Source organism: Corvus brachyrhynchos, unplaced genomic scaffold (assembly GCF_000691975.1).
Source record: "Corvus brachyrhynchos isolate BGI_N302 unplaced genomic scaffold, ASM69197v1 scaffold92, whole genome shotgun sequence".
NCBI classification, from domain to species: Eukaryota; Metazoa; Chordata; class Aves; order Passeriformes; family Corvidae; genus Corvus; species Corvus brachyrhynchos.
The window spans coordinates 5,166,840-5,186,764 of record NW_008236973.1 but is presented as its reverse complement, the minus strand read 5'-3'; the positions used below and the strand labels follow the sequence as shown (position 1 = coordinate 5,186,764).

The 19,925-nt window shown below is 41.1% G+C and overlaps 2 protein-coding genes across 5 annotated transcripts in view; one reads left to right on the top strand and one right to left on the bottom strand.

Moving 5' to 3' along the window:
• Positions 1-19,925, bottom strand: part of CYFIP1 (cytoplasmic FMR1 interacting protein 1) — a 57,757-nt gene that overhangs the window by 4,100 nt on the left and 33,732 nt on the right. For all 3 annotated transcript variants that reach the window (XM_008629342.2, XM_017728582.1, XM_017728583.1), the window contains 5 exons: positions 13,445-13,588; positions 11,814-11,904; positions 3,917-4,047; positions 1,572-1,644; positions 323-417 (listed from right to left, as the gene is read on the bottom strand). In XM_008629342.2, coding sequence (XP_008627564.2) covers positions 323-417; positions 1,572-1,644; positions 3,917-4,047; positions 11,814-11,904; positions 13,445-13,588 — 534 coding nt within the window. The remainder of the gene's footprint in view (positions 1-322; positions 418-1,571; positions 1,645-3,916; positions 4,048-11,813; positions 11,905-13,444; positions 13,589-19,925) is intronic.
• LOC103611776 (fibronectin type III domain-containing protein 9) lies at positions 15,527-19,345 on the top strand. 2 transcript variants are annotated; one of them, XM_008629340.2, is made up of 2 exons: positions 15,527-16,016; positions 18,329-19,345. In XM_008629340.2, the coding sequence occupies exon 2, from the start codon at positions 18,457-18,459 to the stop codon at positions 19,126-19,128; it is 672 nt and encodes a 223-aa protein (XP_008627562.1). In that variant the 5' UTR covers positions 15,527-16,016; positions 18,329-18,456; the 3' UTR covers positions 19,129-19,345. The 2 variants fall into 2 exon arrangements, with proteins under 2 accessions (XP_008627562.1, XP_017584074.1); XM_017728585.1 differs by having other exon boundaries at positions 17,909-19,345.

Here is a 19,925-nt window from a genome sequence, read left to right as displayed (position 1 = left end):
TATATATATTCATGTGCACAAAAAAATTCATTGCTTTTGGTGGAATTTGCAGGAGGAGCTCCCAGACTGGACCTTACACTGGGATAGTATCCCATGGTAAACATACATACCAATTAGCATTTTCCCCCAAATGTGTCACTTCTGCCCCAGTCTCAAATGTTTTAAACTTCTAAGCTTTAACAGCTTTACCAAATTCATGGGTCTAAATAAAAATCCTGTTGTGTGAACAAGCAGGATGTGCTATCTGATGGAGCTATCAGGACAGGCTTTCTGATGCTCAGAAATTTCTTTAATTGCCTCTGACACAAATTAGAGAGATTACCTGGGGTGTGCCAAGTCTTTCAATGAGAGGAACCAAATGTAGTGAAGCATATTTTGATTCCAGTCTCTTCATTTTAGCATCAAGTCTTTCACCCTCTGAAAGAACAGGAAAAAAAGCGAAGAGAGCAATCATAAATTGCAATTAACCAAGAGAATTTTTATTTTAACACAATCTTTATCCAGTGAGGAAGAAAACTGTGTTATTTTACAGGCAATTTAAGTACTAAGTAGCTGGTTAATCTTCAAGGCACTTTTAGAAAAAAACACACATATTTTAAAATGCTACATTACATATGCAAACAGAAAGAAGGATTTGTTGTAGAATACATCTAATTAACTAAATTCAAGGAAGAATATAAGGCTCTGTTATGCTGCTGCTGCTTAGATATTTGACCCCCACTTGTGCTAAGATAACTAAGTTGTCTTTATGTATAAAATGTTTGTCTCTAGAAGGTGAGGTAAAATGAGGATGGAATCTTGTGTATAGTAAGGCTAAAAAGCAGCTGGCACTCCCTCAACAATGGCAAGTAGGAAATGTCTTCTAGAAAATGGGAATATACTGTCTACAATGGTCTGGTTAGTTTTATGTAGAGGTGCAAGTAGCTACTGTGAGCCTGAAAATATTCTCAGAGTTTTGTAGCTGATGGGATTTCTCCAAGCAGAACAAATCAGCTGCTCCAGCAGTGAGAAATGGAAAAGAAAGGAGACAGAAGAGAGACAAAGAAGAGAGGGCAAGGGGAAGGGTGGACAGCTCAGTTTCTGGTGATGAAAGATAAGGAGAACAGATACTATAGGAAGCAATCCTGCAAATACTCACTCCTGCATACTCAGTTTAGTGAAAAGGACATGAAAAATCTACAGGGACCACTTGTATTTACTTACTTGCTGAGAGACTCCCTACACCCTGTGTGATCAAACCTACCCCATTTAACTGACAATTCTGTAAGCTAAACAGCAGCTTCAAAAAAGCCTCTCAACTATATCCACAAAGCAGGATAATACTGCCCTGGGCATCCATCCTGCTTTTCCCTGTCATGGCATTCCTCCCCTTCCCCTTGTAATATGCATAGAGCATCACCAGGAAACATTTGTTTTTTTCAGCCAGGCAAACAGACCTGGATCTGATACCTCTGTCCTGTAATTATCAGCACTGTAGTAAAGGGTGGCTGGAGGTGTTTACTGGAACTGCAGCAGCAGGCAGGGGAAGGAGAAAGCATTACCCAAGGAAGGTATTTTCACTTTGCCCATACCTTTGACGTGAACCCTGGGCAGGATGTTTTGGAATGGCGCTGCGTGCAACAGGTCACACACTTCCTCTAGAGACTGGGACAAAAAGAAAACGAGAGGCATTTAGGACAGAAGCATCAATCCCCAAACCACACCAGACCCCCACAACGGGATTCCAAATGGAGGTCGATGCCGCTGCAGAAACACCAGAGGGCAGCCGGCCTCTGTCACCACCGCAGGGAGCCGCTCCGAGCCCTGCCTCTCCTCATGGATCACTCCCAAGGACCACTTCATTTCACCAGCTTACTTTGAATTCACGAAAACACTCCAGCAACTCCCCTCCCACCCTCAGCTGGCGGTTCATAAAGGACGGGGTATTTATTAAATAAACTAATGCAGAATGAGTAATTTCGGTGGGAAAGTGGCAGACGGTTCCTGCACAGACAAACAGGGCAAGAAGATGACTCACTGCTTGGCTATTTTTACCAGAGCCACAACCCATTATCCTAATGGGAGTTCATCGTGGTGGGAGCATCTCCCTGCCAGGCAGGCTGAGACATATGACAGCAGCAGAGAACCATGTCTTAGGAAGTATTTTACATCTTTAGGGACAGGGGAAAGAAAGACAGATGTCTCCTGTTTCTTTGCTCCTGTGCGTATGCACAGAGAAAATGCAGAGATGACCAGCAGCACATGCATGACCTTGCTAAGACCCTCTCCTCATTTTTGAAGCAGAGGCCCTACTAATCTGTAATCCCTCAATACTAATATTACAAAAGTTGGTCTTCCTCCATACTTTTAGCAAGGCTAGGGTGCTGGGGCTCATGTGCCTTTTCCAGGTCTAATTCCTTGATGCCAGCCAGGGAAATGCATGTGTTAGGCAGCCAGGACAAACAAGACCCACCCACTGCCACAGATATACTCAGAATTACGCTTTGCACCGCGCTGAAGTCTATATTAGTTATGATGGGTGACCACAATGGAAAAATACTGAAATACATGACAGGACATGGGGGCCTGACTGAGGACAAGAACAAGAGGAGAGGCAGCGAGCCCAGGTGTATGACCAGAAAGGGTAACCTTGGCGGTGTCCCAAAGAAGGTACCTCCATGCTGGCATCACTCTGGTACACCCTCAATCCTCCCAGGAGGGAGTAAGGGCCCTCACCTGCCTGGCCTTTCTCCACATACCCACTCAGCCTGAATCCGAAGTAATCCAGCTTCTCATTCTGTTCCAGCTGTGCCACTATTGGCTACAGGTTTGCTGCTTGTCACCCAGCCCTCCAATTACTCACCCCCATCAGGGAGGGATCCTCTAACACCATGAGCAGGAACTCTGAAGAACAGCATGTCTTCATTACCTTACAGCTTTAATACACCCTAGGGAAGGAGTCTTCCATGAAGGTTTATTTTTGTCCAACAGCAGGCCCCCAGCCAGCTTGCTGAGGAAATGACGTGGCTGGTTTGCAGTCAGCAAAGATCTCTGCGTGCTGCCCAACCTCAGCAGCACTGTGAGCTTGCACAGCCTGGGCAGGGTGCCGGTATGCACAGCAGGAAGAGAGCCCCACCCAAGATTCAACAGCACCATGCAGGTAAAGGAAGGGAAGCCAGCACACCTGTTGCTGTTCTGATCCATTACCAATGCTCACCTTTCCTCTGTAAGCACCCAAAAGCATTTAAAAAAAAAAGGAATTACAGGTCTGGCCATCTTGCTTGAACAGCAAATAGTAACAACATGGAAGAAGGGTGGGAAAAGAAAACTGAAGGTAGGGATAAAGATCAATTGTAGCACTGTGCCCTCAGCAGTCAGCAGGTTAGCACAGTGTAAGGCAGACTCTAGATACATCAGAAGTAGCTGAAAGACTGACACGTTTCACAGTTTCATTCAAGCTAGGACAGATGGGTGAATTTCTGCACCACTGTCAGCCGTCCAAGCAGCAAGGAGGATGTCCAAGGATGTCCATGATAACTTTGTGATGTTTCACACCTTAACAGGGACATGCAAGAAAGGAATACAGCAGGACCAGACGCACAACTCGCTGACATCAGGAGTGGCCACACTGTGACTGGCTGCAGGAGTGCCAGATGTGATTATAATTTATGGTGAAGATCACAGTGTCAGATCCTCAGGTACCAGGCAAGAGGCAACGTCTCTCACCCAGCAAAGTCAGGCATCACTGTATCTAAGAGACATGAAAGCCCCTGCAAGACTGAAAGAGGTGAGTGCAGGGAACTGTTTCTACCCATCTGCCCATCAGTAACAGCAAACTCACAGATTTCAACCTTGTTATTGATGACGTTAGTAACAAAAATATGAGAGTACATTTTGAGAGACAGATGGATTTTAAGCTAGCACAGCAGGCACCTACCAGACTCTGTTCAATGAGGAGGCAAAACAGGACAGCATTTCCCACTTCCCGTAAATTCTGGAAGCAGACAGTCTTCAGTTCTGCATATTCAACAATGTCCTTCAACTGATGGTGAAAAAACTCCAAGATACCTGAAATCACAAGAGAAGCGAAAAAAAAAAGTCTCAGGAGCCAGAATGAAATCTAGTGACGATCACATGAGCACATTGTTATCTCAGGAAAGCAGACAAAAGATACTGGCCATGTGAATAAGAGTCATAGAGATCAGGATTAATTTTAACTTCTGCTTCAAAAGCCCTCTGATTTTCTAACCAATTTGTCTACTCAAAGGTTGCACAAATGTGCATCCATACACTGTTTGAGAATACAAATAACTGAGGGTGCAGGTTTAGAGTTCCCTCTCCATGTATCAGCAATGAGATTTTATCTCCAGATGTGCAGCCTAGAGGAAACTGAAAGGAGCAGCATTAAATGCATTAAAACTCAGAGGTTGTGAAGTGTTAAGCCAGTGCACTGACTTTTTTAACTGGATAAATCATGCAAAGTGCAGTGCCTAACTTTTCACTCCTGGAGAAGGGAGCTGGTATAAGAGATAAGAAAAAAATATCCAGGGGTAGGAAGAGAGACTAGAGCTCTCATTCATCTTCTTTAAGTCCTGTTGCAGCCACTGCTCCCCAACCTGCTGCACCACCCAACCCATCTCGATCCACTGCTGCTATTTTCATGGATGACAGAGCCAGCAAGGAACAAAGAAGTAAGATACAGGGAAGAGGGGTAGTATCAGGCTACGACTGTGACCAGTGCCACAGGGCCAGAGGTGATGATCTGCGACATCTCAAAGCAAATAGAGAGATCACAGGTCAAGCTCTGTTGGCAAGGGTACACCAGATCCTGCTGACAAGCACAGTTTCTGTCAAAGTTTTGCCTAAAGCTGTTAAAAACCAGCTAAAATTATGATTTTCAAACCCACATAGTTTACATAAATATACGTCTTTTCCATCAAACTTCTCCTAAACAACAGTGATGTGTAACATGCTGGTGGACTTCCAGCTCCTTGCCCTCCAGCCTCAGAAAGGCTGGGCAGTCCCTTGGTTAGAGAGAAGCCCAGGAAACCACAGGCTCAGCAGCTTCTGCAGAGACCCAGTCTGGTTACCTTTCAGAGGTTAAAGCCATGTGCAGGATGGGAGAGGAAGAGCAGAGAACTACAGTAAGTCAGACAGCTCTTCAGCTTTTTACTAATTAATTTTTAGCAGCATTTCTCCATCTTTCTGCATAAGCTGGGCCCTTCTAAAAAGCCACCAAAACACTTGACTGAGAAAAAAATGCATCATAAAAAGCTTTCAAATTGTATGCTGTACATGGCAGTTCATTTCCATTACACTGTATTAAGGCAGATAAATCTCCACCCAACTGCACCTAAAGCAATTGAGAGAATTGCTTTCAAGGAAAGAGAACACAGATGCCCTTCAGAACCATGAGTTCCTTTGACACAACTAATGAACACTTCCCATGCAGGAGATCATACTTGGCTATCTACCCAGTGAGGCAACAGCTGGAGAGAACATAAACATGAAATACAGCCTGCAGCATATCTCTTCCAAGGAAATCCCTCAAATTCAGCAAAGGAACTTGAAAACATACAGTGAAGGAAAGAATTACGTAGGTAACCCACACACTTTTACAGAAAGCCTCACATCATTAAAATTAGTAACACAAGACGTCAGTAAAGTGCACGATGAGGGGATGCAGGGCTGCCTCTGCTACATCTCAAAGAACTGTTTGTCAATAGAAAATTAACAGTAGCTGTTCCCACACACATTCATTCATTCACACATGGAGGTGAATTTCAGACCTAACTTTAGTGCTTCGGTGACTTGAGAGAAAAACAGAACTGAAAAACTGATGGAGAAGGGTTAGACGTAGCGAGTGCTTGCTGAGCTTAATTTATTCCAAGGTAACACATTTACAATTAGCTAAAAAGCAAACAATGCCAGCACACCAGCAATTCCCTCCTCCCCACAATACAGGGACTGTGGAATAGAAAAGCTGTGGGGAAGGCTGTCAGTGTTCATTGAACACTGCAGGATACAGGCCAGTCACAATCCCCAGGTGTGTGAGGAGCAGTGAACACTTGTGCTTGTCATTTAAACACACCTGCCCACCATGGCAATGGGATGCTGCAGTTCTGAATACTGGGACTCCCATTTTAAAGATGAGACTGAAAAGGTTGAAAATTATTCCCCAAAAAGTTTCTGACACTAGGAAGAAAACACGAAGTTAGGGAACTGAAATCAGCTTTATCACAAACACACAGTTTTAGTTACACACCCTAGTATTTCTTTTGTGTTTGTTGATGAAAGGATTTCCATGACTAGAAAGAAAGGTCTTCTAGGGATTAACTGCTAGAAGTCAAATACTTTCCTCATTCCAAGACTTTCTGCAAACAAAAGTCTATTGTGTTATCCTGGACTTAAGCCTGTGCCATAGAGGAAATCAAACTAGAACATCTACCAATGTTTCTGGTCTTAGTATCTGCCACATACAAAGAGACTGATGGTGAACCAACAGAAGGGCTGGAAGACTCCCTGAAACACAATGAGGAACTGTAGACTTCTCCACAGGGTCATCATGGAGAGAAAGCACTATCTGAGCAAACAGGATATTGGTGACACGCACAGCCATGAGCACGCTCTTCCCTTTAGCTTGTATGGTGGGTGGGGAGCAGCTTCATGAGAAACAGAAGCTGAGCAGAACAGCAAGGAAGATTCTGCTGCTGCAACAGGGAAACAACCATCGGTCATGACAGGGATGGAAAAGAGTAGGGTTTTCAGACTCCACTCAATCCCCTACCCAGCCTGTGGATTTCGTGGGGAGTTTCAGAAAAAAGGCTGACATCTGGAAAGATGAGACCTATTTTTTCATGGGCAGTGAAATCCTGAGAATAACCCATGTTCCCTAAAGCAAATATAAAGGAGCAGGATGGTACAGAGAGAAACCAGGAGTAGCAGCACAGAGAACTGTGACCAGAAACAAGAAACTCATATTGAAAATGTGACTGAAACCAAAAAGAGACATTAAGTCCACCCAAAAGCAGCAGGATAGTGGAAGTCAAAGAGGCTTGAGGTTCATACCATAAAAATTACTTACTGTTTTTTATAGTCACTCCAGATGACAGAGCTCCTCTCAAAGTCCTTAACAAAGTTACTTATTTCTTCACTCAAAGCCCCAGTCTCCATATACAGATATATAAATATGCACACCCACACGCATTCATGATCAAATTGTGATATTATTTTGAAAATCTGACAGCCAGTATTTAGTATGCAGGTGTTCCAAATGCTGCCATTATCAGTGTACTTCTTCCCTTTAGATCAAAAGCTTGATCTACCAGCAGAACAGCAGAAAGTTTACAGAACTACACAGGCTATTTCTGATGAAAGACCAATCTGCTCCCCAGTGGAGTCCTGTGGCAGAAATACATCATCCCGTTTTCATTTAACATTTGAGCAATGCCATTCCAAATTACACTTCTGTGCACAGTACACAGAAGTGTATTCTTATGAAAGACTATGTATGTCTACTAAAGCCCTTGAAAAAGAACAAGTGTCTTGGGAAAGTTAATTTCACTTAATTGTCCGCAACCTTCCTTCTTCCTCTAATTCTGTTTGTGGGTGGAATTTATAAGTTACTGAATTATATATACACAGAATTTTGCAAGGTAAATGAACCAAGTTTTTTTTGCTCTTCCTCTCCAAGAAATCAGTTTTAATTAAATCCCTCTATTCCCGCAGATGGGGCAACATTAGATGTCATAAAAATTGATTCTATAATCCCAGTTTCTGATTTACACAGATCACAACAGAAGCGAAGACTATTGATATAGAATAGATCCAGTAAAGCACAGAAGATTAGTAAAGGATTAGGTTTCCTCTCTGCTTCCAAAATCCTATCTCAACAGCACTCAAACAGCAGATGCCAAGTTTCAGCTGTGCAGTCTGTACACTGATTAATTTAGGAAGTCAGAGCAATTCAACACATGCAACTCAAAGCTGGTTGAAGTCCTTCACTTTGGTCACCTTTCATTTCTCAATTCACACCTACAGACTGAAATCAAACATGTTCCAGAGCTTGTAACAATTCTGGTACCTAAAAGATTAGGACAAAAATGAGCTGTTAATTCTAGAACTGAATTTCTGACTACAAACAAACTAGACCTTGATTATAATTCTTGGTCTAATTGTGTTTTGGGTTATTTTCTGCAAAGAACTGACTTGACTATTATCAAATAAAATCTACTAACCTGCAATAGCAAAGCTGCTCCCAAGAAACTGGATGCTATAATGACTTTTAGTTTATATGTTCACTTTCATAGAGACCTTCAAATGCTGTATCCAAATACTTCTTTAACTTACAAAAGACATCATTAACTCTGCATATCAACAGTGCTGCCATTCATTGCCCTCAATGGAAATATTAATCAGGTTTAAGCATATACAGGAATCCAGGAATTACAACCATGGAGGCTGTGCACTGTGTTTATTTTTCTAGAAAGAAATATTCCACTGTTCTGCATATCTAATGAATTCAGATGCCCCTGCAAATCTTTCTCCAGTGGACAGGTTTCAGGAAGACCTATGAATACACTTCCTTCATCCAATGTGGACTTAAGCCATTGTGCCCTCACTTAAATTATTCTCCTCCTTATCTGAGTTTGAACAAAACCCTGGGATAACAGGTAGAATTACAAACCCTTCTGCTACACCCCAAGTGATGCCTCCCTCGCTGCCTCCAGCCACTGCTGCCCTTCCCCATGCTTCCCAGCCCAGGCTTGCTCTTAGACTCTGAACCTGAAATATTACAGAAAAAGAAGGGGTGGAAGACTCTTTTTTTGCCAGGTTGCTGTGCAGAAACAGCTCACAAGGTGTTGCCAGCAGCACAATCAGCCCAGGGAGAGATGGGAACACAGCAGCCGGTGGCATGGGGCTTTGCGGGGCTTCCCCAAACTGTCATGCCAACATGTGGGATTTCAAGAGGTCATGGCCTGGGATAATGAGTGCTTTGTCCTGCACCAGCTTTGAGTGTTCTGTTTCTTTGGTTTGGTTTTGTTGATTTTTTCTTTAAAGAAGAAAACATGGAAATGCTATACTTAGAAAAAAATACACATTTTGGCTACTTTCTCTGGCTACTTTATATCTTGCTAAGCTCATTGATTTTTAAAAAAATTTCTTCTGGAGGAGTGGTATACCAGTGACAAAAGCCTCATCTCACAGCAGAGCTGACAAACTACTTTCCTCATGGTATTCAATGACACTTCAGAGTGGCAGGATACTCATTCATCAAATTCAAATACTTAAAAAATAGCAGAAGAAAATATTACCTCCAAGATGAAGTTTCAAGCTTAAACTCTTAAAAGGCAAATATTCCTTTAAGATCTTTAGCAACTTTAAAAGGTCTCTTTAAAAATCCTTATGCTCAATGTATTTTTAGACAAATATTTTTATGACTACAAGACGAACAAGTTCCCCACTGCTTTAGACTGTTCCTATGGAAACAAACCCATTGGCAGAAAGGAGTCCAGAACAACTCTGATGCCACTGTCTGTACCCTGCTCCTTTTAGCAGCAATAAATCACCATTTAGAAATCCACAAGTCTAGAAGGCTGATTATGGAGGGGCTGATTATGAATTGCAATCAGCAGAGTCCAAACAAAACTCTCCAAATGAAAAGTCTGAAGTGTATGAAAGAGCTAGAGGCTTACTTACTGAGCATGCTTAAATCACTTTGCACGTAGAGAATGGACACAGGAAATTAATTCTGAATTAATAAATGCATATTACCTCAAGATAGATGAGAATCTACATATTTCATCTAAAGCCTGGAATCACAGATTTGGTCTGTATATGTGGGCTGTGCCAGTTATAAAGAAGTTATTAAATGATTTGTTATGAAAGAACATAAGCCGCACACAGACATAGCCCACAGCACTCAGGCTTACTACTACAACTAATAACTTCTGAGGAAGCTTTTGGAGGCAGAGGAAGGAACAGACGACAGTTGGTGTGTATTGGCTTGCATTTTCTGTGACAAAACACATAAACAAGGTGTGGCAAAGACTGCTAAAGAGAATTCAGCACAGAAAGGAGAGGACAGTGACTCAAAGGAAGAATGCTTTGAGACTGCCCTTCTACAGTCTGGCAGTTCCTCTCCAGATGAAGGCTAAAATCTACAGCACATCCTCATCACAGAGAACATTTTCCTTTATCAGCCAGTGCTGCTCCAAGGGCAGACAGCTCCATAATGGGGAGGTGTCAGAGAACACAGGGCAGGTTTTCTGTGATGTGAGAGAGGGATGGAGGTGTCCTGATCTTCCACAAGCCTCTTCTGTCTGGCAACTTGGAAAGGAAAGGGAGAGACAGTATGACTGCGATAAAGGCTGTCTCTGCCATTTCTTGCAAGAGACTCTCCAGGGGGTTATTACGCATCCACTGCTAGAAAAAGCTCATAACAGGAAAACTGCATGTGTTAAGACAAAACCTGACAGGAACTGGGGCAGTAAAGGAGCAGAGAATCACATGGGGTTTTGAGATGCAGTCCAATTCTACAACTAGGTATGATATTCAATTGTAAAACCAAGAGTTACTTTGATCTCTTGGTACCATAGGCATCTAACCATATGGCATTTCTTTTGGAAGAGTAAATATGAGGTCAAAATAGTTTGTTACCATTGTACCAGTAAAGTTCTGCCTTTCCTACAGGAGGGATTAACCTTAAGAGAAAGGTTTCTCCTCAAATCCCTGGGCATCTCCTGCCAAATATTGAGCCATTATAGGTGAGGATTTCTGGCAAGCTTCTTAATGTCACGTGTAGCATCACAGATCCTGGTGATGCATTGTCTATATTTGAGAATACCTACTGCTTTTGTGGTCAGAACTTAATGAATGGCTAAAAGCCTCAGATAGATTATTTTTATACTCCTAACTACCATGATTCATCCATTTCTATGCTCCAGGGAGACAAACAGGAAGGAAACACTTAGTAAGACCTCGATTTCGTTTAACCTTGGTAATGAACGTCAAGCAAGCTGTGGGAAGCAGAAAAAACCCAACCTCATTCCAGTTGGAGTGGCATTTAATAAAACTAAGTGACTCTGGAAAAATAAACTCAGGAGGTGGGTGGCACATGGAAGGACTAATTTGTGTTAATTAGAAGTTGTGGAGGAGGAATATTTTGAAGGGGGAAGCAGATTCAGAATTTCAGTGAACAATGTGATAAGTACTAATTAGCCAATTATTTCTCTATAGTGGCAAGCAGCTTTCAATGCCATTTCTTCTTCTGCAACTGTCACACCTCCTGTTGAGAGGCTAAGATGCACCCCACACAAGCCTCAGACATAACTATTCTGGCAGGACCAGTTTGCCTCCCAGCAGTATCACTCCTTTTATCTTGCATTTGGTGAGGGCAAAGGAAAAGGGAATAGAGGCTGTTCCAGAGAACTTGGGTTATCTAAATTAGACATTTGAACAGAAAAAATGTGAGAGGCTAGTTTCCTAAGGGAAAAGCTCAACATGCTTATGAGAAAGACTAGAAATAGAAACTATTGTGGACATCCCAGCTCAAGATCAGTTATGTCTTAAGTCTGTTTCTATACAGATTGTCTTCCTTTTTCCCTATATACAGAAGTCTTAAAACTTTATTAAGTACTTTCAGAAAGCACAGCATTCAATGATTCAATGATGTTACAGGAAAAAAAAACCAGAACAAAAAACCAAAGCCAGACTAAAAACTGATTATCAGGAGAAAAAGGAGGGAGGGAAAGACAGAGAGATACAAGATTCAGAAGATAGTGGTTACTATCATCTTATTAAGGCTGCTAAGGTAACATCAAACACAAACTAACCTGGAGAACCATATTCATGTCTTGGTAACCTACAGATCTTAGGCATCACTTCCATTAGGGTCTTGACATACTGAAGAATGGTCCCTTGTAACTAAGAGAAAACAGATGTATGTAAACATGTCAGTGTTGTTGAACTAAGAAACTTTACAACAAATTGCATTCAAACTATACATGAACTGAAGCAGCTCTAAAACTCTTGCATTTAATTCTGCCAGTCATCATCTTTAAAAAGGCAACTTCTTCAAATTAAAAGAATTCACATGGCATTAGCCACCTTTGATACAAGAAAAGTGGCACAACAGCTAAGGCTAAGAAGGCAGAAAAGAGGAAAACATGTTTTTCTCTTACAGACTCTTTACTGCCTAACTAACTTTTAGGGGTTTTGTTAAAAAGTTGCATTTGAAAGCTTTCAAAACCATTCAAAAAGCATTTGAATGTGTTCAAAAGCAACATGAAAAAAACCCTTATGATTAGGTATGGCTGTAACAGCCCAAACTGGTTCTTCTGGACATACCAGTTGAGACAGTCCCAGCCTCCAGTCAGCCTGTCTTCTACCACTAGACACCTCTCTCTTATCTGTCCCCCTACACCTGAGCATCTGCATCAGGCATTGGCAGGATAGCCTCCCCCAGGCCTTTTAACCTTCTTCTTAAATGACCAAGTGTTCAACGCCACCTTTAATGAATTGAGACAATTAACCACTAAGTTATAAAAAAAACCCCTCATAAAACACAACAAACCAGCGCTTGACACTCAAACCCTGAAAAATATGCATGTTTTCCTCTTTTCTTGAAGATTAAACTACAGCACCTTTTTGAGTAGAATTCACCCTTTCTAGAACATCAGAAATGTACTTAGAATATTGTGGGAATTACTGTAAACAAACTGCCAAATGTGTCAAGTGCCTGCAGTAAGATTATGAATACCACAGCTTTCCGTGGTACACTTGGATTATTTTGGCACCATGCTCCTATAAGCAGCAGGAAGTAAAATATAATTTTTTGGCTTAAATTAACTGCAATGCACTATGGCTGTATATATAGATTCTAATATTATAGCAAAAAGCCAGCGCCTCAACCTCCTCCCAGTTACAAAAAAAGCCTTTTCCAATACAGGATACCCAGGCTGTGTGGATAATGTCTTCAAAACTGGCCTGAGCAGCATTGCTTAAGCACAGAGGTTAAACTCTCCTGTGGTCAAGCAGTCATCTATCAGTGATGTCATTAATGACAGCCCTGAAGTTAGGTGCCAGGCAGAAAGCACACTACAGCTGTTCTCAAAAAACATCAAGGAAGTGAATGTACAGTATGGTCTTTAAGTTGAAATCAACAAATTTAAAACATTCATATTTTTCCAGCGCCTACCTAGGCCCTAACAGCTCAGATCACCACAAATTATATTAATCTCCAATGAAGAATTCAAAGTTTTCAAAATACTACTCAGGCCACCAAGGTACATCATCTACTGCTCACACAAGACACTAAGTACTGCCAAACACAGTTGTATTGAACTTTAAGGGAAGTTATTTTAATTATTTGTGTCCAGGATCTCACTTTCACTTTGTTTTTCCTGAGACATTTTCTATCAGAAATCCATCTAGACTAGCAGAAAAATAAAGACAATTAGCATACCAGGCTCTTGACAACTTTCAGCAGCTCCTCCATCACCACAGCAATGCCCTGATATCCAAGAAGTCTACAGATGACTTTAAAGTGAGGGGGACCGACAAAATTCCTGTAGTTGCTGTAAATGCTGGAATATGCCAAATTCAATGCCTAAAACAAGAAAACAGACATGATTAATGACAATTTCATCTGCCTGTATCTCAATAACAATGTAATTTAAACCGCATTTTAAAGCACATTAAAAACTGAAATAATAACTGTGTATCTCACTGTCTCTGAAAGGACTTTAAATACAAAGTTTCTCTTTTCTAAGGCAGGAACTTCAACCAAAATCTGTTAGCAAGACAAATTTGTGAATACTTTTTTTCAACCAGACATCTTCCATTTATCATTTATAAAGCCACTTTCTCTTTTGTACTTTTCTATTTACACAAGCATAAAAGTAGTCAATGCCACGTCCAGATCCCTGAATTTAAAGCACAGCTACTATTCCTGTACCTTCCATTTTATGCACAAAACATCTTGAAAGAAATTACTTCAATTTTCTGTTCATAATAGGTGTTTCAAGTCTCTGAGTACTCAACTACAAAAAAAAAAAAAAAACAAACAACACCTTCTGCAGTTACTGCTCTCTGCAACTAATTAATAAGGATCTTCCTTTTTCAAACCCCTTTGCTGCACACAAGATCAAAGAAAATCTAAGTCTGGGATGCAACCTCATGGAAATTCTTCAAGACTTGTATAAATAGGACCAGGTGCTTTGCCACAGTCATGTTTATTTCTACGGAAGTGAACACAGCTGTACAGACTGATGCGATGTGGGGATTTAGGAACTCTTTGCTGAAGCTGCAGATTAGAGATGAGCTGGCTAACAGCATCCTCCATTTCTGCAAGTGGGTTGTTCTCCTAATACCCTGAAATTTAATTTTGGGAATCTTGGCCACTTTTGTTACAGAAGGGACTGCTGCGTTTCCTTTAGTTTTGCAGTTTCATTCTCTCTAATACACACATGGAAAACAGCATACTGTTAAACTTTCAACTTCACACACAGCTGTAACAGAAAATTTTCCAGGAAGAACATTCCCTTCAATGCAGATCCTGCCCAAAATTACCCATGCAAGTCAACACCAGATACTATAATGCATGGCATTAAGCTAGTAGGAATTCAAGTCACAAAACTCTACCAAGCTCTTGGAAGATTTTATTCTCATAAAAGGACTTTAAAATCATCTTTAGAATCACTCAGGATAGAAAATGCACATTTTTATTTATGTTGTATATCTCTATATAAACACCAGTTTCCAACTGAGGCTTTAGAAATTTCAGAAAATTGTATTCTAGATGCAAACTAAAATAGACATTCGGATAACTATTAGAATCCTAGTACATAACACAGTCCTGCTGTTACATCAGAGCTGGCTAAAAGGCCAGACTCCAAATGTGTCCCACCAGGGGACAGCCTGAAGTTGTACCCCTCTAGTACAACCTGTGCATTTCCATAGCTCTCCACATACAAAAATGAGGTCTGGGGCAAAGACAGCAGAGAGAACTGGTAAAACCTTAAGAACATATGTGCAGATGAATGTTCTGATACACTAAGGATTTATACAATTGCCCATAAAAGATGAGATTTCCTTTTTTGTTTTTCATGTTTCCAATTAGGTAGGTCTCCTACAACAAATGTGTCAGAACTATCTATTTTTGCTACAGCACATGGAGAATTTTACTTTAGTAGGTTAAAGCCTTCAGGTTATGCAGAGGGAACCTCCCTTCACAGTGATTTCAGTATTTAAAAAACTTGCCAATACCTGACAGTAAGAAGCCAGCCAATCTAAGAGTCCATCTTTCATATAAACCTCAAGGGGAAGTACCTAAAATTTACAGTCCACCTGTAAATGTTAGATTAGTGGATCTTTCTAAACTGTGACAAGGGATTTAGAAAACACTGTTACACACCAACACCACTTCCCCCCCAGTGAGGCACAAAAGCATAAAATCCTTAGGGAAGAAGCCACTAGCGAGAGGGGGGTGGGGGTGGAAAGGGAGGGAAGAGAAGTTGCTGTTCATTATTTTTTAAGCTATACTTGCTCCCTCCCCTACTTAAATTTAAAAAAAAAAGAAAGAGTTGTTAGTTGCTGATGTCATCAAAGTGCTAACATTAATCACTCACAGCATCACCGGTCCACACACAAGAGTATATAACAGGGATGCTCAGGCAGCGTACTGCCAAGGGGAGGCAAGCAAGAGAGGGGGAAAAAGACATTATTTTTTTCTCCTGTGTGGTCTTTGAAAAGCAAGGCAACAACATCCTTAGACAAGATGTGCTCTTGCATGAATTTAAGTGGAAGAGACAAAGAAACCATGCCACCAGCAGCATCGGAGAAAAAAACTGAAATCACCAAGCAATGAGAATTCAGTCCAGAGAATCTGAGGAGAAGAAAAAGCAAACTGGCAAACAGAGATCAGTCAGGAAATAATTCATGTAGAAAGGGATACAAAAAATTTGGTGTTTGTAACATTTTCACAGCAGCATCGCCGTAAAGAAATTCTGATCTGGAATTTCCATCAGGGAGTGACGGTAAGTACTGACTTTATGATCCATAAAACATCAGATGGCTTTTCCAAACATTTACTTGTCAGTAACTGTGTGTTTTCCAATGACTGATGTTTTGTAACAATAGAAATGTGTTATTGTTATTTAATTATAGTTCAAACATTCTACTTACAGAATGCTATGAGGATTAAACTGTTGAAACTATTGTTTCTAGGCTGTGTGAGGAAATGTTCTATAAAAAAAAATTATAATTTTAAGTAATAGGGATCTACCAGCTAAAGAAAAGGTAAAAGAGCAAGTAAAAGCTCTGATCTCACTAATGCACCCTATTTAAATATCTGCAGTAGTTGGGTAGATGCCAAAATATATCTGTTTGATAAGTTTTTCTGATAGCAAATTCAGTTCCTTTATACTGTTGCTGTATTAAAATGGATGCACCTACCACAGAATTAGAAGAGCAGCATCTACCCAGATCAGTCATAGCCACAGGTTTACACTGTCATGAAAATAAACAAACATCTTTTTCTTCCCACTTCCCAGTAAGTATAATCCAAAACCCTTGAGCAACAATTTTCATACATAAACAGGCACAGAGTTCTTACTACTGATGTAATGTCACTATCCAAATCCCATTAAAATAATATACATTTTCCCAGTCTCCTATCTAGGATAAAACACAAGTATTACAGAATAATTTCAGAATATGTTATGAGCCAATCTCACAAGCTTTCTTCCTCGGGAGAATTTTCAATAGTTAATTGTTATTTAGCCAGGAAATGTAACATTTTAAACCTGATCTTAAAAAAACCATTAAATTTAATTTTCATAACGGAGTCATAAACAATGAAATACAGTGTTATCATTACGGGCATTTATAGTCATTTAAAAAAGTGAGAAATTTTCGAAGTGGAAAAAAACTTCCATGAGTGCCACTGGAAACTGACAATCAAACTCTAAGGAATCAGATTAAATTGCTGAGGTAAGCTCTTTTTCAAAAGTTACCATCACAACAGTAAAAGCATAAAACCCAAGCCAAACAAATGAAAATACCCACTGGTTATTACATATTCTTTAATAGATGTGTTTAGAAAATTGCAGAAAATAGATGTTTTCCTTTCACTATTTACAATGGTAACACATACTGAGAATCTCAAAATCCTGGCAGATTTTCTAATTTGAATTGAGGATGAGGAGGAGTATAAATTCAGGGCAGACAGACTATGGGATTACATAAAATGACTTAGAACAGAAAAGAGCATTAGTAGTTTTTTTAAATCCCCACTACTTATCCAAAAGGTAGGCTATAGTGAAAGCTGTATGTCGCTAAGCTTGAGAAAGCTTTTCCAAGAGGCTGACTAGCATCACGACTAAATATTGTGATACTGATACCACCAATGTACAATGTTCACAGCCACTGCCGCAGTGTAGCTGCAGTGGCCACAGATGTGCAACTTAACAGCAAAACACGGGCAGTATCATAGAATCACAGAACAGCCTGGCTTGGAAGGGACCTTAAAGATCACCTAGTCCCAACACCCCTGCCAGAGGCAGGGACACCTCCCACAGCTTCTCTGGGCAGCCCATTCCAGTGCCTCACTGCCCTCACAGTAAAGAATTTCCTCCTAATATCTAATTTAAATCTACCCTCTTTATGCTTAAAGTCATTCCTCCTTGTCCTATCACTATCTGCCCATGGAAAAAAGGCCCTCTCCAGCTGTATTGTTAGCCCCCTCTAGACACCAAAAGGTGCTGTAAGAGCTCTCTGGAGTCTTCTCCAGACTGAACAGCTCCAACTCTCTCAGCCTGTCTTCATACAGGAGGTTTTCCTATGTGTACTTGTGAATAAGAAACTAACATAAGATATTGGAGACAAAATAATATCTGGTCATGTTTCCACACACCCTTTTGTTTTTCAGCTGATTGTTACTGGCAAAAATAAAGACTTGTGGATGGTAGAGGCATTTATCCATCAATATCCACTCCTGGCAATATCCCAATATCCCTCTTGCCACTTAACATAAAAAACAAGATACACAGACTAGGAAAAAAAAAAACCGCTGAATTTTTTTTCAAGCACCTGGGAAAAAATGTGAAAGGAAGTGATTTCCCAATTGCAAATTCTGCAAAAATTCACCATCTCTCAAGATACAACTGGTCACTTACACAGGCAGCAGTTCTGGTTGAATTTCTCTAAGTTCATGTTTATCCTTTCACTTGGAAGAGAAATACACATTTTAAAACACCCCAAACTTTAAAGAAGTTTTATTCCCATTTTTACACTGCAGTACCACAGATGACAGCATACTTTCCTAACAAACTCCATTCCTACATTACAGAGCACCACGATTAAAACACAAACAACATCTTCAGTGCTGCAGCTTCTCAGTCACTGCCAAAGAATATCTTCCCTTTGCACAGGGAGATCAGCATCAAGAGAGAAAAAAAACTCTGAAGCAACATCCTGATGGGAATAACTGTCCAAAACATCACAGGAAACACAGCAATGGTAATTTGGCCGAAAATGGCCAGTTGTGTCGACAGCTTTTACAGCATCATGTACCACCCTAACTGGAACAGCATGCTATCCAGCTACTCCAGAAAGAGCTTCCAGAAGGAAGAGAGGGTGCCCACCACTCGTTCCTCCTTTGTTGTTGAAAACCTGATTCCCCTCACAACATACATCATGTGCGTGACCTGCCAGTCCGCAAACCCCTCCAGCGACCAGTGCAGAGTTTTTAACACACTAGAACGAGACCCGGCATCTGCAAGCAACACCAAGAAAGAGCTGGCACTGGGCATCTGGCTCACCAGCAGTGTCCTGCTCCTCATCATCGCTGCAGTCCTGCTCTACGGCTGCCTGCACCTCCTGTGCCGCAGGAGACGCGAGCGTTTGCAAGAGCAGAACAGGACCTCCAAACAAGAGCACAGGGAGCCATGGACCAAAAGCGCGGCATACACCTCGGTAGAATTCAGCAGGCAGAGCCACCAGACACAGGATGCTGAGGAAAAGCATCCAGGTGGCATCCAGCTGGCCACAATCATAGAGAATCCCTCAGTGTGCAAGGAGCCTATCATGCCATCTTCTAAAAGCCAGGAACAAGTCCCAACACCAGGACAGTGCTCTGCTATAAATTAGAAACCTTTTGTCCAGGAGAAGTTTTTTGCTATGTATGGTCCCCCAACTACTTCAAACACACCACGTGCACTGTCAGTGCTCACAATAGGGAGCTCCAACTGCTCACCACAGCACTCTTGGCTGTACTTCTGATGTCACACCCCTTTCCAACAGCCTATATGCAAAGGCTCACATGCCCAAGAAGTGAGCACTTCAGCCACCCTCCATTATTTAAAAATTAAGCATGTAGCAAGTAATTGGTTTACATTTCAAGGGGATATTTTTGTTGCTTTTCTTTAGTCTAAAACAGCAAACAAATATAAGAAGTAATCAAAAGTGACCAAAAGAATTTTTGTTAACTAGCACAAATAAAACTGAGTAGGAGTTTTCAGATGCCATTCCCAACTGCTACACTATAGGCGACTGGAACATACACATGGAGTGCAGTGGTTTGCCAGTGTGAGTTTTACCCTGACAATTCCAGCTGCTTCCCAAACCACACACTACAGCACGACATTCAGACTACACACTTCACTGCCCACAGCTGTCCATCCCTCCCATCTGCACTGAGGTCAGTCTCAAAATGTAAGCTAAACTCACCAGGATTTTAATTGTATCCTCTCATCCATTTTATTTTCCCTCCGTTTAAATACATGAAAGATACTGACTTTGTAAGGATGCTTCTAATTAAGGAAATATCCTGGGTTATCACATTTGGCACTCTTCTGCTCCCCCCATAAGCAACCTCCTGCTCCATGGGCCAGCAACTCCCTGCAGAGGAAATGGAATTCAGAGACACAGCTCCTGGCCCTTCCTTT

Coding starts and splice junctions, on each gene's coding strand:
- LOC103611776 (XM_008629340.2), top strand. CDS start 18,457: ATGGGAATAACTGTCCAAAACATCACAGGAAACACAGCAATGGTAATT.